Source organism: Bufo bufo, chromosome 9 (genome assembly GCF_905171765.1).
Source record: "Bufo bufo chromosome 9, aBufBuf1.1, whole genome shotgun sequence".
NCBI lineage: Eukaryota > Metazoa > Chordata > Amphibia > Anura > Bufonidae > Bufo > Bufo bufo.
The window spans coordinates 215,145,253-215,169,999 of NC_053397.1; the positions used below are offsets into that span (position 1 = coordinate 215,145,253).

At 44.5% G+C, this 24,747-nt stretch overlaps 1 protein-coding gene across 4 annotated transcripts; it reads right to left on the reverse strand.

The window, feature by feature from the left end:
* Nucleotides 1–206: 206 nt before the first annotated feature.
* SRSF11 (serine and arginine rich splicing factor 11) lies at nucleotides 207–23,300 on the reverse strand. 4 transcript variants are annotated; one of them, XM_040407777.1, is made up of 13 exons: nucleotides 22,973–23,300; nucleotides 18,925–19,058; nucleotides 10,730–10,839; nucleotides 9,584–9,676; nucleotides 6,021–6,070; nucleotides 5,803–5,930; nucleotides 5,620–5,704; nucleotides 5,135–5,260; nucleotides 4,789–4,878; nucleotides 4,538–4,633; nucleotides 2,429–2,573; nucleotides 2,093–2,321; nucleotides 207–421 (listed from the first exon to the last, which is right to left on the reverse strand). In XM_040407777.1, the coding sequence occupies exons 1-12, from the start codon at nucleotides 23,092–23,094 to the stop codon at nucleotides 2,124–2,126; spliced, it is 1,377 nt and encodes a 458-aa protein (XP_040263711.1). In that variant the 5' UTR covers nucleotides 23,095–23,300; the 3' UTR covers nucleotides 207–421; nucleotides 2,093–2,123. The 4 variants fall into 4 exon arrangements, with proteins under 4 accessions (XP_040263711.1, XP_040263713.1, XP_040263710.1 ...); XM_040407779.1 differs by lacking the exon at nucleotides 207–421 and having other exon boundaries at nucleotides 1,012–2,321; nucleotides 4,538–4,627; XM_040407776.1 differs by lacking the exon at nucleotides 207–421 and having other exon boundaries at nucleotides 1,012–2,321.
* Nucleotides 23,301–24,747: the final 1,447 nt, after the last annotated feature.

Genomic DNA, 24,747 nt, shown 5'->3' on the forward strand with positions numbered 1-24,747 from the left:
GAGGCCTGAACTCCACCTGGACTGGATTACAGATGAACATTGACTTTGGCCTCATTCACGTGACATTTTAAATCTTATTTTGGTAATTTATGCTGCGGTATTAGGAATAAACTTGGATTCGTCTAGAAAGTTCTGTGTGTGACCTTAGAGGGGGTTAGCATGACGACAGTCAGATCATCTTCAGAATAAAACGGATAACCAAACTATTTCTGTTAATAGATTTTATTATCAAAGTTTTTTGTAAAACAAAATTTCAGGAACTGTACATCGAGATGGCACAGATTGGAACCTACGTGTCAGTGAGAATTAACGAAAATGAAGCCTTGAAAGGTTGGAAAATAAAATGCACCAACTACTCAGCGTACAACAGAATGGACTCACTACGGCACCAGGGGGTGAACACAAAAATGCATGTTGAGGTCTGATAGGAGAAAGAAAAAAAAAAAAAATCTGAAAAAGTATACAAACATCTAATTAAAATGCACTATGTTTCAATTTACAAAAAGCAAAACCAGCTGCAGGTGAACATTCAGATGCAAGCATAAAAAAAACACAATGCAACCAGAAAACTCCATTATAACCCTAGCACACTGAAACTACAACTCCCAGCATACCCTGACAGTCTGCAGCTGCTGGGGAGTAGTCATTTCACAACAGCTAGATTGCTGCCTCTAGGAAAATCATCTGAAAGTCACAAAGTAAAAACAGGATCCTCAAAGGGTTCTCCCACCATAGACTTTAAAGGGGTTCTGCACTTTGTTTTAACTGATCTATCCTCTGGATAGATCATCAGCATCTGACCGGCGGGGGTTCGACACCCGGGACCCCCGCCGATCAGCTATTTGAGAAGGCAGCGGCGCTGCCTTCTCACTGTTTACCGCTGGCCCAGTGACGTCACGACTAGTATCAACTGGCCTGGGCGGGGCTAAGCTCCATTCAATTGAACAGAGCTTAGCCCCGCCCAGGCAAGTTGATACTAATCTGATACCGATGAGGATAGATCAGTTAAAAAACTGTAGAACCCCTTTAATGCTATTTTAACTGTATATGAAATCAGTGATTAACGGGGTTATCTAGGACATCAGGAGACTGACAACTTATCCTGAGGATAGGTGCTAATATGCATCGGTGAGGCATCAGTCTATGACATCATGTCCATGGGTCACATGACCTTTCTGCAACTCTGTCTCATTCAAGAGAATGGGACTGAGCTGCAATACCAAGAACAGCCACTATAGAACGTAAGGTGCAGTGCTTAGCACAGTATCAAGAGGCAGCCCCCCATTGATCAGATATTGGAGACCAAACCTGAGGACAACTTATCAATATTTAATCCCAGAAAACCCATTTTAGTGGGTCTGACTGCTGAGGCCTCCATCCAACCCTAAGAATTGGGGCCCCTGATGAGTTGCAGCCACACATCTGCAGTCACTGGGACATACAAACACTCGCCCAGTCGTCTCGGTCTTGAGCAGCCACTTTCCTTCTCAAGTTTACTGCTGGCCCCAGCAGTCAGAACCGACCAATGATTTACATGCAGTCAATATTACATTCAAGTCTATGAAGGGAAACCCCTTTAACAGATCATCACAGTCTTGGAAAGGGAAAAAAAAACAAAAAACAAAAAATCCAAGTCAGTTACATCTTTACTGAAGCATAAAGAAAGCCCACAGAATGGGGCTGTACGACGGCTAGCGATCTACCTACGTTAGGAGGAGTTTAAATTTCCCGCTGAGCGCACAGAAGACCATTAGTTGTGGACAGCCACGTTCTGGATATGGTGAACTATATGCAGTCTAGCACACGAGGAAACTGGGCATCTAAGTAGCGAAATTATACAACATGCGAGGTGTAAGACGCATGCAACATATTTGTTAAGTTGCGTCACATTAAAGAATTGGGGTAGATTTATTTTTACAGTTTCTCTTTAAAACCACACAAGACAGGTTATCCACGTCAATGTTTCAGACAGACCCTTCAGTACAAATCTAATGACTTCTGTAGTTTTACATTCACCAATAAGTTCTGTGCTGCAGACGACCAAATTAGAACATTTTTAAATAGAAAATGAAAAAAAAAAAAAAAAAGTTACATAGGAAGGAGCACTGGGGGAGGGGAAGCGCTCAATCACTCATATCCATATCTTCCTCATGATGATCGTCACCGTTCACTTTGGAGTCCTTTGCCGATTCACCACTCGCCCTCTCAATTATGGCCTCCTCATCTAGCGGGGGGCTGGCCTCTGTCACCATATACTCTTCTCCCTTTTCCTTCTCACTGTCGTAACCTTGCTCCTCTTCATCGTAGTCTCGTGTCACCTGCTTTATACATAGAAGGAACAGGCAGGTAAAGCTTGGGGCCAGGGACAAGCAGATAATACAATACAGTCACATGGAGCACAAGACTAGGAGTTTTCTGTCAAACTTACTTTCACATCTTTTTCGCTTTCTGATCTTCGCTCTCGTTCCTTCTCTTTGTCTTTGTCTTTGCTTTTCTTCTTTTTACTGGAAGATCTCTCTCTTTCATCTCTGATCTTTTCTCTGTCTTTGTCCTTCTTCTTTTCTTTTTTATGTCTAGAATGCAAATTTACCAGTCAGTTCAAAGACAACAAATATAAGAGACTGCTTCTGACCGTCAAGGGAGGGATTAGACAACAGATACACAAGCGCCTAAGCCGAGATCACCCAAGACAGAGGCGCATTTGAGTCCACAGACATAACAAAACTATTCAAATCAATAAAATATTGGGGCAGATTCACTATTGCAAATGCATCAGTTTTTTGGCACCAAAACTGCCGGGTATGCTTTGCACCACGTTTTCGAAGCCTTTTACGCCTTGTCCGAACAGGGGGCGTGGCTTCACTGAAAAGGGGGCATGGCCTATACACACCAACATTTGTGGTGTAAACTAGGCAGTATTTTGGTGCACGGACAGAATTGTAGTATAAATACTACAATACGATACTCCAAATCTATAAAAAGGTCCATACACCCGAATAGTAAATTTGTCTATTAAGATTGCGACAGTGTAAAGTGCACCACTATTAGGGCTCTTTCCCACTTGCGTTGTTCTTTTCCGGCATAGAGTTCCGTCGTCGGGGCTCTATGCCGGAAAAATCCTGATCAGGATTATCCCAATGCATTCTGAATGGAGAGAAATCCGTTCAGGATGCATCAGGATGTCTTCAGTTCAGGACCGGAAAGATTTTTGGCCGGAGAAAATACCGCAGCATGCTGTGCTTTTTGCTCCGGCCAAAAATCCTGAACACTTGCCGCAAGGCCGGATCCGGAATTAATGCCTATTGAAAGGCATTAATCCGGATCCGGCCTTAAGCTAAACGTCGTTTAGCTTTTTCTGAATGGTTACCATGGCTGCCAGGACGCTAAAGTCCTGTTTGCCATGGTAAAGTGTAGTGGGGAGCGGGGGAGCAGTATACTTACCGTCCGTGCGGCTCCCAGGGCGCTTCAGAGTGACATCAGGGCGCCCCACGCGCATGGATGACGTGATCCATGCGATCACGTCATCCATGCGCATGGGGCGCTCTGACGTCATTCTAGAGCGCCCCGGGAGCCGCACGGACGGTAAGTATACTGCTCCCCCGCTCCCCACTACTACTATGGCAACCAGGACTTTAATAGCGTCCTGGCTGCCATAGTAACACTGGACACATTTTGAAGACGGATCAGTCTTCAAATGCTTTCAGTTCACTTGCGGTGTTACGGATCCGGCGGGCACTTCCGGCAAATGGAGTACACGACGGATCCGGACAACGCAAGTGTGAAAGAGGCCTTAGTAAGTCTTCACATTTTTATTTTTTTATTTAAAAAAAAACATTCCCCTGCAAAAATCACTTTAAAGACCACTTCTTTCTTTCCAAAACTTGTCCATTTCACTAAAAAGGCCTTCAAGGAGTTCCTTATTGATGACCTATCCTTAATACTGATCAATATCAGATTAGCAGGGGAAGGAGGGGGGCAGTCTAAACTGGTATAAAGATGGAGATAGGCGGGCGACAAATTGAGAATTGTTTGTTCAATCCTTCATGATCACTGCCTGCTCGTCAGCGGAGGTGAAGTGCTGCATTTACATGCAGCGTTAACCTTCACTATATAGGGGGGCAGCGATGGCTATTGCAATACACTATTTATGGGCAGCAGAGTGCTGTTCACACAGCACAATTTACTGCCCAGAGAAGATGACTGATGTGTCTGCATGAAAGATGAATTCACTCGGACAAACTCATTCATCTGGTAACATGAAGCACCTTTACAAAGGCTGATTATCAAGAGTGTTTGTAGTAATGTTTCTTCCTGATAATGGGGCAGTGTACACCCGCTATAAGTCAGTGGAAACCTGGGGTTCATGGCAACCCAGTTACAGCCTCCCAGATTACTAGAGAATAAGCTGTAACCTGTACAGCTGAGATGAAGTAGTAAGAGTTTCTCCATGTTAAAAAAAGGTTGGGTTACTGCTACAAATATAACACAGTAAAGCAGCAGGATTCAGTAGTACTTTTCCTGGTAAAAATATAATTACCTTCTAGGCGACGGGGTGCGAGATGCTTTCCTTTTTGGTGATCTTATTTTTTTAGGGGATCGAGATGCACTACGACTCTTCCTGCGCCTCCTGTCCCTTCAAAGGAAAGCAAAAAAATAAAAAATAAAAATAAAAAAAATATGTTAAACCTACAACAGGATAGTATTATAGAAAAAGGCACAGAATGATCAGCTGTGCAGTGATGGATAAGAATAGCTCAATAAATGAAGTCTGTGCTAACAACACTGTACCTGCTTGCACTCCGGGACCGCCTGCTTGTGCTGTAGCTCTTGGGTGGGGTTTTGGATCGCTTTTTCTCTTTCTCTTCTCGCTTTTTATCTCTACAAGCAGTAAATTCAGAATTAGAATTTGCACTGATCTTGCCGAGTAGTGTTGAGCGAACTTGTGTATTAAGTTCGGGTCATCGAAGAATCCCGTTATGGATCACACTACCATGGACCTTAAAAGTTATGGTCTGTGGTAGCAGAATCTATAACGGGATTCATCAATAACCTGAACTTTGGACGCAGAGCTGAAAAAACACAAGTTCGCTCAAAAGTATTGTCAATTTCACTTGTGCAAATTCGACAATATTACCTGGATTTAGATCGAGTGCGACGGCTTCTTTCCCTTGAGTGGGAGCGCCTTCTTCTGGGGCTCTTAGACCGCCGTCTGCTTCTAGACTTTGAATGAGATCTTCTTCTTGACCTACTTCTTGAACGTCTTTAAAGAAATTACAAGAAACCAATATGAAATGAAAGCTGTCCACAAATGTCAAATGTACATTTAGGTAAATCTGTTGGAACTTATTGCCATGTCAGTAAAAACACCTAGGGAGATAGTCAAGGAGAGGACGGCTACTATGAACATAGTGGCCATCATGTCCACCTAACTACGCCCATAGCTGTAAGAAGGACTATAAGCCATATAGCAAGCATCCTATAACAATGCTACAGTAAAGATAGAAGGCATGTCTGTATTTAGAAAGTTCAAAGATTTACAAGTGTAAAGAACAATTACATAATAAACATAATGCATCAGGGACCTAATGGGTGGTGCACTGGAGGAGCGATATTTCTCACCTGTGCCTGGAGGATGAGGGTGTCCTCCTTCTCCTGGAATGGGAACGTGACCTTGAACGTTTTTTTGATTTTTCATCCTTCTTATCTAAAAAGCGAAAAAAAAAAAAAAATGTTAAAGTCAAAAGATCAGTCAGTAAATGTACAAATCATTAGAATGAAAAATGTGATCAAGAAGCAACTCACCAGGTTCAATGGCAGCAGAAATCAAAGACTGGGCTTCCCGAACCCTCTTCATGGCTTCTTCAATATCTTTGTTAGAAGCATCAGACTTTAGACTTGGGGACACCAGCCCGGCCGTTACATGATTCAGTCTAGAAAACAAAATCAAGGTTACTGCTCAGTCTAAACAGCTCAGGAATGTAAGTACTTTGTTTAATTTAGAAATCTAAAATATTACTTACTTAGGATCAACGGTGCTCATAAGTTTTAATAACTGGTCTGCTGCAAGAGACTAAAGAGAGGAGAAAATATTCAATTCATGAAATGGATGAAAGTTTAGAAAGCATAAATTAGAGCTCAGGTCAGTCACCTTCCCCATTATTTCAATGCCCTACCTAATTAGAGAAGATAGCCATGTATTAAGCCTCATGCAGACATCCGTGGAACACTGTCCGTGAGATACAGGAGTGGAATTGCAGTAGCACACGGCGTCATTGGTTGCTATGACGGCGTGCGCTTTGTGCCGCTGCACGGTAATAAACTCGAATAGATCATACGAGTGTATTACTGTACTGTGGCGGCACAAAGCGCACGCCGTCATAGCAACCAATGACTGCGTTCGCTCCTGCAATGCCAGTCAGATATCTCACGGATCCGGTTGTATTCTCTAAAATAGCCAAGACGGATCAGTTTTCTTTTGTGTCCAAGAAAACGGATACACCACCATTGACTTACATGGTGTGTCATGATGTATCAGTTTTGCTCCGCACCACAGAGCGGACAGAAAAACACTGCTTGCAGCGTTATTCTGTCCGCGATGGGGATGCAGCCAAATGGAGTGGAATACATTCGTTTCACTTTTGAGAATGAATGGGGACAAAACGGAAGCGTTTTCCCCCACTATTGAGATCCTATGACGGATTCCAATAGCGGAAAGGGAAAGCGCAATTGTGAAAGTCGCCTTACAATGACTTAATACGGACCGCGGCATGGAAGGTGTTAAACGCATGGCACCTGTGCCAGGCGTTTCAAGCAATGTGCTGACACTCTGCAAATTGCTCGGCTATCCTGAGAGAGGGAGGGGGCGGGCGGATGATGATCGCATGCCTGCCCGCACCCCCAAGCACCGCCCGGGGGGTTAAACATTAAAATAAAAGGTTATTTGAAGTTTCTGATCCCCGCGGTCACAGAAACTTCCGAAACCGCAGGTCTGCATTTAGCCATGGTGCCTGCTTAATAATTTGAGCAGGCACCGGGTTCCGATCACCGCCCGCCGGTGATCAGAACTATACATGACGTACTAAGTACCAGGACAACATGCCGTACCGGTATGTCATGTGTCCTGAAGAGTCTTTCCTGAAAGGACTATTTTCAGTTCTTCGTTTATTCCCAACCAACTGGAGCCATAACTTTAATTTTCCATTCATATAGCCATATGAGGGATTGTTTTTGGCGAGACAAGCATTTTCTAATGGCACCAATTAATATTGCATACTATCTAGTGCAGTGGTTCTCAACCTTTCTAAAGCCGTGACCCCTTAATACAGTTCCTCATGTTGTGGTGACCCCCAACCATTACATTTTTTTCCTTGCTACGTCATAACTAATTTTGCTACTGTTATGATGACCCACCAAAAGCACGCACAGACACCAATACACCAAATGTTAATTCAAATACACAAGTATTCATTCATAACCACAGAACTTTAGCATAAATACAAAATATTTGTAAACCAAATAAACCAAAAAAATAAAAAATAAATCAGTGGTGCGCACAGTAATAGAAACATAGAATGTGTCGGCAGATAAGAACCATTTGGCCCATCTAGTCTGCCCAATATATCTGAATCCTATGAATAGTCCCTGGCCCTATCTTATATGAAGGATAGCCATATGCCTATCCCATGCATGCTTAAACTCCTTCACTGTATTTGCAGCTACCACTTCTGCAGGAAGGCTATTCCATGCATCCACTACTCTCTCAGTAAAGTAATACTTCCTTATATTACTTTTAAACCTTTGCCCCTCTAATTTAAAACTGTGTCCTCTTGTGGTAGTTTTTCTTCTTTTAAATATGCTCTCCTCCTTTACCGAGTTGATTCCCTTTATGCATTTAAAAGTTTATATCATATCCCCTCTGTCTCTTCTTTCTTCCAAGCTATACATATTAAGGTCCTTTAACCTTTCCTGGTAAGTTTTATCCTGCAATCCATGTACTAGTTTAGTAGCTCTTCTCTGAACTCTCTCTAGAGTATCTATATCCTTCTGGAGATATGGCCTCCAGTACTGAGCACAATACTCCAAGTGAGGTCTCACCAGTGTTCTGTACAGCGGCATAAGCACTTCACTCTTTCTACTGCTTATACCTCTCCCTATACATCCAAGCATTCTGCTGGCATTTCGTGCTGCCCTATTACATTGTCTTCCCACCTTTAAGTCTTCTGAAATAATTACTCCTAAATCCCTTTCCTCAGATACTGAGGTCAGGACTGTGTCAAATATTCTATATTCTGCCCTTGGGTTTTTACGCCCCAGGTGCATTATCTTGCACTTATCCACATTAAATTTCAGTTGCAGTACCCCCCCCCCCCCCCCCCCAAAAAAAAAAATCAAAAAAAAAAAAAATATCAGTGGTGCTCAGGGTACCCCTCAAATAAATAAATCAGTGGTGCTTCAAGTCCCCCCCAAATAAATAAATCAGAAGTGCCGAGGGTCCCCAAAATAAATAAATAAATCAGCGGTGCTTCATGTCCCCCCAAATAAATTAAGCCTTGCTCAGCCAAATAATTAAAATAAAATTAGCCAGGCTCAATTAAATCATTGGTGGCAGTGGTGCTCAGCGGCGGTGTCATTAACGAAAAAACTCGGACCTCAGCAGTCCAGACGTCAGGCTCCTTCAAGCACAGGCAGTGATAGGACATCACTTCCTGTGCGCGAGGATAAGGGGCCGCTGCCGTTGTGCAGGCGACCCACAATAGGAAGCCTCAGGCGACCCCCCGGAAAGGGCCGATCGACCCCTAAAGGGGTCGCGACCCCTAGGTTGAGAACCGCTAATCTAGTGGGAAGCTGGGAAAGAAAATTTCCAAATGGGGTGGAATTGGAAAAAAAGAACAAATTCTGGCAGTTTTATGGGTTTTGTTTTTACGGCGTTCCAGGTGAGGTAAAACTAACCGGTAACCTTTATTCTCCAGGTCAGTACGATTAGAGATATCACATTTATATATAGTTTTTCTTGTATTTTTAATACTGAAAAAAAAAAAAAATAATCTGGAAAAATGTTTTCATTGCATCAGCATATCTACAGAGATATGAGAGCTCGCTTTTTGCTGGGCGATCTGTTTGTTTTATTGATACCATTTTGGAATGTGACTTTTTGATCACTTTTTAGTCCATTTTTTGGGGGAAGGTAAAGCGACGAAAAAGCGGCCAAGCAATTTCGATTTTTAAAAATCTGTTTCCATTGTAGTCGTTTTGAAAACTTTTTTCCCCCCCTTTTTCTTTATGTCCCCCTAACAAGTGATCAACTGATCGCTTCTCCTATAGACTGTGGGAGCTCCATTACGTGTTTACGGAGCCCTGCCACAGGTAGGTCTCCATAAAAACTATTGCTGTGGTAGCCTCAGATCCTTCAGAGGTACTGATGCTACGACAGTGAACCAATTGCTCCCCCGTGGGCAACATCTTTAAAGGCTCATCCAGCACTGTATATGTGTGGCAATGGTCGGGAAGGGGTTAAAGTGACCTGAATATGTTTCTATACAAGGTAAAAGGATAAATTCTCTACAAACAGTCAATTGTTTGATACCTGGGAGCTTAGGTTGGCGCCAGGAAGAGTAAGAGCTGCAAGTGTAGGATCCAGTGTAGGAGCTCCCAGAGCAGAGAGCGGTACAGCACCAATCTATTGATGATAGGCAAACAGCATACATATTAGGAGATGTAGAAAGTTATTCAAAAGATGTTAACCCCTTAAAGGGGTTCTGCAGTTTGTTTAAACTGATGATCTATCCTCTGGATAGATCATAAGCATCTGATCGGCGGGGGTCAGATACCAAGGACCCCCGCCGATCAGCTGTTTGAGAAGGCAGTGGCGCTCCAGCAGCGCCGTGGCCTTCTGTTTACCGCAGGCCCAGTGACGTCACGACTAGTATCACTGGCCTGGGCGGGGCTAAGCTCCATTGAAGTAAACAGAGCTTAGCCCCGCCCAGTTGATACTAGTCGTGACGTCACTGGGCCTGCGGTAAACAGTGAGAAGGCCACGGTGCCATTGCCAGCGATGCTGCCTTCTCAAACAACTGATCGGCAGGGGCCCCGGGTGTCAGACCCCCGCCGATCAGATGCTGATCTATCCGAAGAATAGATCATCAGTTTAAACAAACTGCAGAACCCCTTTAAGATATTTGTCCAAAAGCTCAACATGATCAAAACAAACAAACAGAGCCAAATAATGCTCAAATAACCAATCTCTGCATCCTGTGGCCTCCCATGATGGCATTTTGACACAGACAGGTGAATGCTGCACATCACGGAATGTATAGACTGACAAATGATTCAGAGCAGGTATTTGCATTTTATAGAGAGATGGGAACCAAACTTATTCTGAAAATGAAGAGGTCATGGTGCAGCACAACTCTCCACTCAAGTGAATGTGGCCATTCTGCAATTGCCTGTAGAGCTGCTCTAGAAGGGGGTGCAGCACTAAATCAGTACTGCGTTCCCTTCATTCTCAGCAATGCTGGGGATCCCAGGTCAAGCCTCCATCGATTTAAAAAAAAAAAAAAAAAGATTGCATATTGTAGACTTTATAAGAAGAGAATACCTCTTTAAAAGATTAACAAGAACAAAATACATGCTGCAAGGATATTGATATTACAGACTAAATTAAACCAACAAGATATACACAGAATAAATAAAGTGTAGTCTCGATTTGGCAAAGCATGATTTTTGCACTCACCTGACCCAGTGGATTGGGAGTAGGCAGAAGTCCACCGCCAGGAAGCAGACCTGTGACTGCATTTGCTGGGGCCACAAGTGTCAGGGCTTTAGCCTCATCAGGAATTACTCCTATAGAAAAACCAAATCTGTATTAGGCACTGCATCAAAAAGAATAAAAAAACAAAAACAAAACAAAAAAAACCCAAAACACACAAAATACATAAACAAATAGAAAATTCAAGAAAATAAAACGAACACCCAGAAAAACTGCCTCTGATCCACCACTTGAACTTGCTGAAACACTTTATCTGACTGCCACAGTCTAAGCTCTACTGTTTACCATTAAAATGCAGAGAAATCATTTGACTTGAATTTTTTTTTTCTACATACGGTTAAGAGAGATTCTAGATTAAGAAAATAGATACTGCACAATACACACTTTTTTTTGTGTTAACACTGCCAAGATTTCATCACCTGTACTCGATTTTTAATTCATGAACCAAACGTAAGCAAGCACAGTCGGCTCTCCGGGGGAGTGCTCTCAACTTTCAAAAGCTGTTTAATGAACAACGACTCGTGTCGGCTGCTTCACTATAAAGCACACAGAAAAATCAAGATACACAAGACAAAAAAAAAGGTTGATTTAGGAGTTAATCATATGGAACAGTTCACTAACTCTTTTAGCATACCTACCCATAGAGTGGTGTCTAAGTAAGAGGTTGTAATGAGGTGTGGAAGAAGTGTCTGAGAGTTTAGGATACGGCCAGTTGTCAGCACTTTTCCTTACCTGAGCAGCGGCGCCTAGAGCAAAGACTGGAGAACGCCACAATGTACTGTAGCCCGTTCAAATCTACAAGTCTTCCCAAAATGAAGGCGACCATTTATGCTGCCTGAACTGCCGATATCAACTCGATAGTGCCTTAAAGGGGCTGTCTGGGTGTTGCAGAGAATGTTATAAGATAACGATCTGATATTGACAACCTATCCTGAGGATAGGTCATCCATATTAAAATCCCAGAAAAAACCCTTTTACTGGGCATAGGGTACATCATTGCCCCAAAGAACAAAGACCAGTGGGGACCTCTGGAGTGGCGAGGTATTTAACAGGTGGGTAATTTTCCCCCCCAAGCAGTTAATTTTGCAGACAACACCTTTAAGTCACGTGGCATTACTGTACATATTCTGATCAAAATAGCAAACGATGTTCCATAGTTTGATGTAAATGAGGTGAATACAATGGACCTCTAACTTACCAATAATCTGCAAAGTTCCACCCAATATTTCAACAAAAACAGCAGCAGTGACATTTGAGCCGCAATGAGCCTCCAATTCTGCCCATTGCAGCCAAAACATTGCTTTGTATGTATCTGGATATTTTGTGGGGGGGTTTTGGTGCCTTGGATCCCTTCTTGTTTTGATTACTTGCTAAGTCATTACGTTAAAGTTAAACCATTGTAAAAGATTTCTGTCAGAGGATTGTCTAATCACTGAAAACAAACCCTCTAACACTCACTATGGGCCTGGACAGACACCCAACAAATAGCCCATTATACCAGGGGAAGTGACTGATCGGAAGAATGCCTGTCATGGTAATACATTGAGGACCCTAGTCTATCAGAGCCACCTTGGCTAAGAGGTCCAGTAGGACACATGGACAAGGGTTCTCCTCATGGGACAACCCTGTTAAGAGAAAGTTAACTCTTTTGCGTGGGCTGCTAGGCGGCTGTCTACTAGTGGACTATTGAGTACAGCCAAGATAAATGGTATTAAAGGGCTTCTGTCACCCCACTAAACTCCATTTTTTGGGGGTACTTATAATCCCTATACATTATGTTATTAATCATTTTCGTTCAGTAGATAATGCAAAAAACATACTTTTATAATATGCAAATTACCTGTCTACCAGCAAGTAGGGCAGCTACTTGCTGGTAGCAGCCGCAAAAAACCGCCCCCTCCTCCTGTTGATTGACAGGGCCAGCCGCGATGTCCTCCTCCGGCTGGCTATGTCTGCATTTCAAAAATCGCACGCCTGTCTTGATTCGGCGCAGGCGCTCTGAGAGAAGGAGGCTCGCCTCGTCAGCACTTCCTCAGTGCGCCTGCGCCGATGACGTCACCGAAAGAAAAGAAGTCATCGGCGCAGGCGCACTGAGGAGGCGAGCCTCCTTCTCTCAGAGCGCCTGCGCCGAATCAAGACAGACGCGCGATTTTTGAAATGCAGACATAGCCAGCCGGAGGAGGAGATCGCTGCTGGCCCTGTCAATCAACAGGAGGAGGGGGCGGTTTTTTGCGGCTGCTACCAGCAAGTAGCCGCCCTACTTGCTGGTAGACAGGTAATTTGCATATTATAAAAGTATGTTTTTTGCATTATCTACAGAACGAAAATGATTAATAACAATGTATAGATATATTGCAGTATAGAGATTATAAGTACCCCAAAAAAAATATATGAGTTTAGTGGGGCGACAGAAGCCCTTTAATACAAGCTCTGTATGTGTACATAAAACAAAATCTTCATAAAAGGTTAGAGTCAGGGCAGAACTGCATGCAGACACCATCTGCATATACAGGTACAGGATGCTCTGCATGGACTAAACACATGCAAGCAGGCCAGACAGTCACAGAAAGTAGCTTGCATGGACAAGCCTTTAAGGGTAGCAAGTAGACAATGAAATGCCTCCTCCACTAAATGCCTCCTCCGGCTGTATTAAAAGAAAAAAACAAAAAGAAAAGAAAAAAACAAAACTAATTTACTCCTTTGAGTTGCAATGAGGTATATTAAAAGGGTTGGCCTACCTGGGATACTGATGGCATATCGCTAGGACATGTCATCTATGTCAGATAGGGGCAGGTCCCACCTCCCACCATCTAGAGAGCAGAGGGACTCTGAAGTCAAGAGAGCACTGTGCATGCACGGTATACTCTTTCATAGCCATGGGAGTTTTGAAAAGCATGCTCAGCTATATTCGGCAGTCCCATAGCAGTGCATGGAGAGCACACCACGCACGCACGGGCCTCTTCCTTATTCACTGCTATGGGACTACTGTAAATAGCCAGCTAGTGCTCAGCTATTTTCGGAACTCCCATTGCGGTAAACAGAGGGTGGCTGCGTATGGACTTCGGGGGTCCCGTTCTGAAGATAGGAACGGGATTTAGACTTGGCAGGCGCACCGATTGCATATCCTAGCAATATGACATCAATGTCCCAGATTGGAATAACCCTTTAATTCAGACAACAAAATGGTTGCCTCCTTTTTAGAGAAGACTGATACTTTTTTATTTTTTTTTATTTACCAGGAGCATCAGTGAAAGCTACACTACAGCTATTCTTAGGAAAAAAGGATTCGTCAGTCCAAAGCTCCCACCCAAAAAAATAAATAAAATAAAAAAATCAGATCGTGAGCAAATCAAAGAAATGAAAGAAATCAAAGAGTAAACCAAATAAACAAAAAAAAAAAACTAAAATGTAACTATAGATTTGCAAATACCAGTAATCTGTCTTGGCTTAACAAAGTGCATGTCAGCATAAAACATACAACATGTACAGGGCACTTAAGAGAAACTGGACAAGCTGGAGAAGAAAACGGTTGAGTGGTATTTTCAGCAGGGCCTGGTAAATAGTTCAGGCTGAACCAGGGAAAAGAACTGTAAAACACAACAACAAAAAAGAAAAACCACTGTTAAATAAAGATCATGGTTCCTTCCACCTAAGCTGTGAGCTGTAGATGTTAAGCAAATAGATATTACACTGCAAGCGGCAGAGAGCCGATTTCGGAGGAAGGGGGAGGGAGTTGGAGAACTGTGTGGCCTCTAGACGTCTCAAACATTGCATATGCCTATGGTAGAACTCACGGGGCCATCATGCATATGGCCGGGGTAAACCAAATTGGTCAGAAGAAATAGAAAAAAATAAAATAGGAATATAGGAGGCTCTTATCGAGACAGCATCTAACAAATCATGCACTGGATTATCCAGTTTAGATTTAAAACAATTTTAAAGCGAATTTTAAATAAAAATACAAATTAAAAAGCAATGAGGACCCTCACCAGGTATTTTTCATGCGTCATGGTCTATATTTTTACACTGCCGCTTTGTTAGAACCATGAAATACTGCGTGGATATGTTGAAATGAAAAGAAACAAAAAAGAAACAGACAAAAGAAACAAACATTAACCAGTACGCCTACAGAAAACTGCCCAGCAAACCCACAGCTGCTACATCGAGTCCCACCCCTCCAAGCAACACACCAAATGAGAGTGAATATGGCAGAGCTGCGCTGAGATCCAACGTTGTGTCGGCCGCGAAGGGCAGAGACTCCACCCACTCACGGTGAACACCGGGAGTACAATTCTGAAGCTAATAGTTAGGCTTCGTTCACATCACCGCTATTATGGAAGTGCCAGATTCGGCACATAACTGACATGAACGGAACCCATCAGAGCCCCTCGACTACAACGGGATCTGTTCGGTTTCCATTAGGGAAACGCTTCTCACCCGTAGGCTCCATTCACACGTCCGCAAATGGGTGCGCAATTTTGCGGAACGGGTGCGGACCCATTCATTTTCTATGGGGACGGAATGGATGCGGACAGCACAGTGTGCTGTCAGCATCCGCATTTGCGGAGCGCGGCCACGATCTTCAGGTCCGCAGCTCCGCAAAAGATAGAACATGTCCTATTCTTGTCCGCAGCTTGCGGACAAGAATAGGCATTTCTATAGGGGTGCTGGGCGGGTGTGTTGCGGATCCGCAACACACCACGGACGTGTGAATGGAGCCTTAGGGTCCATTCACACGTCCGCAATTTTTCGGAACAGGTGCGGACCCATTCATTTTCAATGGGGACGGAATGTGCTGTGCCAGCGTCCGTGTTTTGCAGATCCGCAAAACACATATGGACGTGTGAATGGACCTTTACCTTCAAAGCTGTGCGACCACTGGCTGCCATGGGTGGTTGGAGTTTCATCCGCAAGCAGCTACAGCAAAGTTAGAACACGGCCTTAGAGACTGGAGTCACCAGTGCTCTCCAACTTGTGGCAACACTATAACTACAAGCGTTTCCTAAGAACCCCAGCCATTCAGAGCATGCCAGGAGTCTTAAAGCCCTTTTACACAGGCCGATGTTTGCACAAAAGTTTGCTCCCGATCACTGACTTATTTAACATGACCAGCAATCAGCCGACAAACTAGCAAAAATTTGTACTAGTGTTTCTTCCCATACAATACCAAGATTGCCCTGTTTAAGTGAGCGCTGAATCAGCTTGCTATAGCATCGAACTACCCCGATTTACAGGCAGATTATCGGCCCCTGTAAAAGGGCCTTTAGCTGTGCAACTACTGGTTGGAGACCACCGAGTTATACTATAAGCTTAATTAACACAATGGTGAATTGTAAGGCTGACATCTATGCTGTGAACTCTGGCAGTCTGCTGTGGCGGAGGAACAGACTGCTGCAGTTCACTGTATCTGGCATAGCTGGATACCACTGTGCCCCGCTGGATCCCCAGTCACTGTAAAGGGATCTGGCCAATTTGCTGCATATGTTGGCTTTTGGTCTGACAAAAAGTGCTATGTGCAGTATTTTTTTGTCCAGCATATATGCCAGATACAGTGAATTCCAGCAGTCTTTTACTCCGCCGGAACAGACTGCTGGAGTTCACCGCACATATGTGAACACGGCCTAACCCATTAGGTGAGCAAATACCCAGTGGTCTGAACAGAGATGAGTGAATTCATTTGCCTTGTGAATTGGTCTGTCCATTGTATGCAAAAATCAGCCAGCTGATGGACTCGCTCATCTCTAGGTCTGAATAGTCCAGTAATAACCGTAATAATCATATAAATATATGCAGCACTGACTGCAGCACCGATTCCCATTACTAAAGGAAATGCATTTATTTGGCTTGTTTCAACCTTTCTTTAGAGAAATAAAGACTATGTATGCCAGGGTTGGCAGGATTACATTGCACCAGATCTGGCGGACTATGCTGCTCAGCTGTCATACATCTTGGTTACCTGATGTCAGCGGTCATTTCAGTGACAGTATCTTAACCCTGTGCATAACACGTGGGCAGTAAGGATTACATTTATGGAGTTTCTATTTTAACATGTGCTCAAAAGGGCCAAGGGCACATTTCAGCGTTCTCCACTTCCATTTTTTCCATGAAACCTGAGACTCAAACCTCCGTCTAATATGACAAAGACGGATGTGGATTTCAGAATCGGAGGATTTTGTGATATGACCTTTACATGGGGCTTACTAACCATGAACTGAAATCCACTGGTAAAATTTGTTTCCAACTGGGATGTGAAAGAGGTCTCATGATTTTTCTCCACATTTTCAGTTGATACAAACAGATAATGCAATATTTATACACTGTATTTTCCTATATCCACAAGATATAATTTACCTATACACTGAGAATACATATATTATTATATTATATACATATATGAACCTGGAGCAGTGGAAGAACAGCTGAGGGGTTTATGTCCAAGTCCTGTTTTTTTTCACTACAGCAAAAACACCATTTGAGAAAATTCCCAAACCGTATATGATCTCATGATCTTTTCTTGGTGGGTATAAAAACTACACGGACAGAATGTATTTGCTAGTTTCAGGTTCTCTTCCAGCTGTAAGAAGCCTTTTAGAAGCGTTTTCCCCACTCCTCCATTATATGTCATTTTAACTATATTCTACAATTTGAGCCAAGTACTGCATCTATAGAGAAGATGTAGTAAGGAGGAGCTGGTATAAAACATGCTCAAATTAACAAAAGATCAGTAGGTTGCATATGGCATCACCCACTAAAAGTATTACCATCTTATGAAGCTTATGGAGGGGAGTCTAACCTCTGACATCCACGCCAATCCTGAGAATGAAGAGGCCGCAGCAATGGTTTAGCACTGCTTGGCTCCATTCAAGTCAACAGGGCTGGACAGTTTGCTGCTGTGCAGGGAAATATTAAAATGTGACAGTGCCAGTTCATTCTCGGGATCATTGGGGGTCCCAAAAATCAGGCCCCCACTGATCTTTAAAAGGTGGCATAAACCTTTAAAAGGGGCATCAAGCACCAACAGCTCATTCACATAGCTGTACTTATTCCCCTGTCTCCAATCCCCCTAATTAAAATACAAAGCAAGAATCCCAACCAAAGGGAGAAACCCTGAAGAAAGAAAACTAAAACATATACATGAATATGGAGCAATAAATACCACTGTGTGAATGAGTTTAGAGCTGACATTATTGTCATGCATCTCAACCACAAGTGCCGCTATATTCCATGGAGGGTATACATACAACTAGATTTCTGCCCTCCTCCTCCTCCATGGACGCACTTTATGTACTCAAAGCCATGACTGACTAATCTAATGTAGAAATGTAATGCTAATAAAACTTCTAAATGTCAACATCCCCCCCAAAAGAAATAATAGTCCACATGATCACAGTGATACCTATTCAGGCTATTAAAAGTGCCTCCGCTGCAAAGAAAACTGAACAAGTCAAAGGAGAACAATTCCCCCAATCATGTGAGATACAGAGAAAAACATCTAAACTAACATGCCCAATAATAAAACAAAAAAAATACCAAAACATAAAGCCATACATGTATGTGTAAAGAAAGAGCACGTCAGTAACGAGTAGTTACACCATGAAAAACACTTGGGGACGCGAGTGCTTGCTGGCGTCTAGTTAATGTCTACAATCCCCTGAAGCAGAAGAGGACCCAGTTTTTTCTGCCATCAGGAAGGGCTTTGCAAATGCCTTCTCCACTACGAAAATCACACACACAAATAACAGAGAAGAGAGTTTATTATTTTGCAAATACTGTGAGGAATAAAAGGATGCAAAAAAATTGAAAGGGAGAGAGGAGAATTAAACGCCCTATTGCCCATTCTGCACCTTGAAGAGTCACAGACTTACACATACACCACTACTGATCCGTGGTACACCCGACCCATCTGCTTCTGGTCACTGCAGACTGGGCATATTAAGCAGGGATCTCTACAGGACTGCAATGTAGGAATATACAGCAAAAAACATGAGTACGAATATAGAATTTGACTAGTGGGAGTTACATCGCTCATGGTATACCAGGGATCACCAGTAACAACACAGAGGCTGAAGCATGCAGACTGTGCTCACTCAGAAATGAGAAAAGACGCCCCCTCTACCTCTTCTTGTATAGCAAGTTGATTAAGCGAGCGGTGTACTAACCTTCTGCGTATGGCACCACGATCAACGCTCGGTCCACGAACACTGTGTTGGTCAAGTGCTGAGCGACCACGGCAGAGTCTGGATCATGGAACTTTACAAAACAGACACGAGATGTTACAGGCAAAGGAGAATCACTAAAAAAGGAAAAAGGAAAAACCAAGGTGAATGCATGATCATAGCAGTCTGTCAGAGGGGAGTTAAAAAGAAAAGAGGCACTTTGGATGTAACACACGAGGCATCCGCTCCCAATAACAGGGCGATCTGTGGCACATTACTCACCTTCCGGCACAGACTCGCAACAGGGCATTTCAAAAGGAAAATGTTCATGAGAAAGCAAATCAGAGGCCGTTCTAGATTGACAGGACAGACCCACAGAGCAGCGACTGTGCCATACACACTATTTGTAAAGTTGAAGGGCGCACAAAGCCTCCGTGGTCAAACCCCAGGATCCAGGTGACACTGCACCAAAAAAACTTTCTACCAATCAAATGTTTTAAATCCTATTTGTGTGAATAGTCGGCGAAGACATTAACATCTAGGTTGATGAACACATGGGTTGTTGCACAATCTCGCCATTTCACACACATCTGCTTTGCATCATGACAAACACTTCACTTTGCGGGAAAGTTATTACAATCTACAGTAATAAGAAAAAGAAAAGCGCTGAATATCTAAGAATCCACGTGCGCTGAGGCACATGCAGTATATTAAAGAAAGGCTGCCAGCACGAGTTCTGACTGAAGCTTCTTTAACACAATAAATCTTATAAAATCGACATTGCAGGCTTGGCAGCAGTAAACAGCGGGCACGGGCATTGCTGGCACAGAAGCCCTCTATTCGCCAACACTGTACCTCCCGACATACTGACAGCTTACATTGTGACCAAAACAAATTCAGCGCCTATAGCTTCAACTTATAGGACTATTCCAGAATAAGACATAAGCGGAGGGCTCCAACCGGAATTCTCAGAGGTCCCGGTGGTGGAGCCAATACCCCTTTAACCTGTCGCCACAGAAGGCAGTCTGCCGGCAGCATGTTACAGAGCAGAAGGAGCTGAGCAGATCGTTTTGAGGGAAAGGTTCAGCAAAACGTGTGACTTATACACTAATAGGGTTGTTCTAACATGGCTGTCTTCTTCCAAAAACGGCGTCACCTCTGTGTTCGATATTGCAGCTCTGCCCCATTGACACCAGCGGAGTTGGGCTGCAACCCCAGACATAACCCATGGACAGTGGTGGTGCTTTCTTTTGGAAGACAGACATGTTTTTCTAATCCAGGACACCCCCTAGGTTTCTGCTTTTCTGATCTGTTGTACATGGGGCCGTCCTATCAGTGACTGACAGCCATCCATGTACACACAAACACACAGGGAATGCTATAAATAACTGAAAACAGCCGAACCAATGACCGTTGAGCTCAGAAAGAGGAGAGATTTAAAAAGTATAACATTTCCAGTTTTTACCTACAAAACTATATAGCAATCTGTGCAGCTCCTCCTGCTCTGTGACATGCGCCTGCAGATTGCACTGCATTTCCCAGGCACAGCTTATACACACACCTAATAATTGTATAGAATTGAGATACCACAAATGCCACGTCCACTATACAGGATGGCAGCACATGTATCTATGTGACACTGCATCAATCTAGTACATGAAGAACCACTGCCAGTGCCCAGTCACAATGGAAGGCTGCCCGGCTTACATGTTGGCAGAACACACAGTACGAGACATCTGTGGATTGAGGACAGAACGATGGGTTAATACATTACTACTGTTACCAAGGACACAACGATTCCACACGGTAATGTACTGGGAAGTCCTTGTACAATATATGCCACTGTAGTCATACATGGGAAGCAGAAAGCTGTAGTGGCCATGCCAGGTAACATTCACCTGACCGGGATCTGAGCTGCTGTAACCTCGCACGGCCATTACAGTGGATACAGCTTTCTGTTTCTGGATACGTCCGTGGTGGCGTCACCAGCACCTGCCAAAAACAGTTCTTCCGTACCCCCACCAATCGCATACTGATTACCTATCTAGAGGTCAGGCCATCAATAAATGGCCACACACACAGTAGAGGCTTCTGGACACTCCCTATAACAATGTTAGATTTCAACTGACCCATTCTTTTGTTCTCAATTAAATCCGTTTCCCCTCTCCCCATACAGGACACACGCAAGCTCAGCCGTGGAAGGACGAGGCAGATATTTAAAGAGGACCCGTCCTCTCTCCTGACATGAGTTTTAGTAACAATTTGCATTCCCCATGTAATAATTCTAAAGCATCTTTTCTTATCACTATGTTCCTGTATTATTCCTGCTAGAAGTTTACAAATTGCCAGCAATCTGCAGTAAAGGGTACTGCTGGGTGTTACCAGTAGCGGGTATGTCTGACTCTGTCCAATCAGTGCTGCTCTTGTCAGACTGTGCAGGGACACACCCCAACTGGTAACACCCATCTGTACCTTTACTGCAAGCTGCTGACAATTCATTCATAACTTCTCGTAGAAATAACAAAGGAGTCCTAACAATAAATGCTCCAAAATCATTATTATATGGAAATGCAGGTTGTTACTACAACAGACATGTCAGGAGAGGGGACGGTGCTCTCTAATGTGTACGGGCAGCCTAAGAAAACACTCCGATTGCTCCATGTAGGAAACTCCGCACCAACTGTCACAACTAGGGGGGGGGGGAAGACCCGGCAAATAAACCCGTCCCACAAATCGTGGAAGTAATTTGTCTGTACCCATAACACACGAGTGTTAATTACTTGCTGACAAGACTGTACCCGTGAAAAGGGCTCCTCCAGGATCACAATACTAAAGGTACACGCACACGTCCAGGATTCATGTGTGGAGAATCCGCAGGCAATCCGTGCGGCCAAATACCCATCAATTGGTGCGGATTTTACTAAGTGAATGAAGAAAATCCGGTCGGGAAAAATTAATTTTAAAATCCGCAACGCAAGCCGAAATCCGTACGAAAAAAAAAAAAAAAAAAAACAGCTCTGAGAATTTAGAATTCTCATAGAATACAATGTACATGACCGACGGTGCGGATTTTCCGCACGCAATCCTGATCGTGGGCATTTAGCCTTAGGCTACGTTCACACTTGCATTAAACTTTTCCGGCATTGAGTTCCGTCCTCGGGGCTTAATACCGGAGAAAAAAAAAACTGATCAGTTTTATCCTAACGCATTCTGAATGGAGCGCGATCCGTTCTGGATGCATCAGCTCAGTCCCTCTTACGTTTTTTTGGCCGGAGAAAATACCGCAGCATGCTGCAGTTTTCTCTCCGGCCAAAAATACTGAACGCTTGCTGGAATGCCGCATTGACGGATCCGTTCTTCGCAGACTTTTAAAAATGTATGGTGGGGGGGGAATACCGGATCCATTTTTCCAGATGACGACCAGAAAGACGGATCTGGCATTGCATTACATTTGTCAGACGGATCCGCCTCCGATTGCCGGAATCCTCTGCCACAAGTGTGAGAGTAGCCTTAGGCCTCATGCACATGACTGTTAGTCAGCCATTCTGTGCATTGGGGACCGCCGAGCTGCTGTTTATGGGCACGGCCGGGACACCTCCATGAGCCCTTATTCACACGGTCCGTGTTTGGTCAGATTTCCATCAGTGACTGAGGCCTCCACTGAGACGACCCCCCATACACAGCGCATGGTCAGCCAAATCCGTGAACTGAGGGCTGTATAGTGCTGCAAGATTTTTGCCGCAAATTTCTCAAAAAAGTGCCATTTCTGCCAAAACAAAATTACATTTCCAAAGAAAAATCCTATCAGGGTTCGTCCAAAAAAACTTATCAGCAATGGCCACAACCGAGGGACTACAAATACCAGAAACCCCTCCAGGGTCATCCAGAATAGCACGGAGCGCGGGGTTTACCTCAGGGAGGGGGCAGCCGCCCCCCCCCCCCGGTACCCGCTCAGCATCGCCCCAGCCTGTGAGGTAAATCCGCCGGCCGCCATTTTGTCCCTCGCCATGTTCTCCCCTCATCCGCTCCGCGCTGCGCTCACGCTACTTACTCTGGCGGGAAGAGCCTCAGGTCGTCGATTTTGCCCAGGAACCCGAAGAGGGTTTTCATCTGCTCGGTGCTGGCGCTCGGGGACACGTTCGTCACCTGGATCACGTCTGTGGTGGAAGTCATTTTCCGAGCCTCCTGCTTTAACACATTAAATACGGAAACAAAACAAAAAAAACAGAGGAACACACAGGATTAGTAATCTGAGGACGAGTCTGTCGGGGTCCCCGGCGGGAGGGGGCGGCCGGTCACAGCGCTGACAACGGAGCCGCCGCCATGAAACTACTACAAGGAGCTGACTGGGCCGCACTGTCCCACAATGCAGCGCGCGCGCCTGCGCACTGCCAGCCTCTCACCTAGCCACACCCCCAGCCCCTCCTCCTAGGCCACAACCCAGTCCTACTAAACCACGCCCCTCCCGACCTGCAGCAATCCCCTCAAATCATACAGTACTAGTGCCACTGCCGCCGCGTGTTCAGACAGTGCGGTGGCTGCGGAACCACAATAAACCGCGCCGTCTGAATAGAGCGATCATGTAATTCTTCATCGCAGCCGCTATTTATTGCAGCATAGCAGATAGTTCTGAATTTATTTGAGTGTTTTCTGCTCACTGAAAAAACACCATGGAAAACACTCCCGGGTTTTTTTTTCAGGCCATATGCGGTTTTTGTGTTTTTTTTTTTTTTAGCATCATTTTCTTTTCTATACAACCACATGAACAATCATCTTCTCCACATTTCTCCATCTATAGAGAAGATGTCAAGACACCAGAAAAAAAAGCCAAAAGCTTCAGCAGGCTGGACTTCTAGAATAAAACGGCAGAGACCAAAAAAACTAACAAAAAAACCCACGTTGCGATCAATAAAGACGACGCCGGCAACAAAAAACGCTTGTGCGTCCTTTTCACATAAACATCTGGAGCTGGCAACAAAAACTGCAGTGGGGGTCTGATCAGTGGGGGGGGGGGGGTTTGATCAGTAGGGGTCTGATTGTGGGGGGTTTGATCAGTGGAGATCTGATTGGTGGGGGTCTGATCAGTGGGGGGGTTTGATCGGTAGAGGTCTAATTGATCTGGGTCTAATTGCTGGGGTTTTAATCGGTGGGGGTCTGATTGGTCTGGGTCTGATTGTGGGGGGGTTTGATCAGTGGAGATCTGATTGGTGGGGGTATGATCAGTCGGGGTCTGATCAGTGGGGGGGGGGGGGGTTTGATCGGTAGAGGTCTAATTGTTCTGGGTCTAATTGGTGGGGTTCTAATCAGTGGGGGCCTGATCAGTGGTGGTTTGATCAGTGGGGTCTGATTGTGGGGGGTTTGATCAGTGGTGGTTTAAGCAGTAGGGGTCTGATCGTGGGGGGGGGGGTTTGATCAGTGGAGGTCTGAATGGTGGGGGTCTAATTAGTGGCGGTCTGATTGTGGGGGCTCTAATCGGTCTGATTGGTGGGTGTCTGAGCACTGAGACCCCCATGAACAGTAGAAGTGTGGTCCGTACGGCGCTCTCTCTCCTCACTGCAGAGTCCGTCTCCGGCAGCGCTATGAGAGTCCTTCTCTCTCCTCGCCTCAGCGATCGGTGGGGGGCTCAGTGCTCAGACCTCCATAGATGAAAACCTTTGCTATGTCACGCACACGACCATATCTGTTTTGTGGTCTGCAAATCGTGGATTCACAAAACATGGATGCCAGCCACGTGCATCCTGCGTTTTCCCTTCCGTGGGTCCCACACTCGGCTACGCCTATTCTCGTCCAACGTGTTCTACTTTTTTGCGCAGCCGCAGAACGGAC

Coding starts and splice junctions, on each gene's coding strand:
- SRSF11 (XM_040407777.1), bottom strand. CDS start 23,094: ATGACTTCCACCACAGACGTGATCCAGGTGACGAACGTGTCCCCGAGC. Junction 19,059..22,972: donor CTGAGGCTCTTCCCGCCAGA/GTAAGTAGCGTG, acceptor TTCCTTTTTTAG/TGATTCTCCTTTGCCTGTAA. Junction 10,840..18,924: donor CGTGGTGCCATACGCAGAAG/GTTAGTACACCG, acceptor GTTTTTCTATAG/GAGTAATTCCTGATGAGGCT.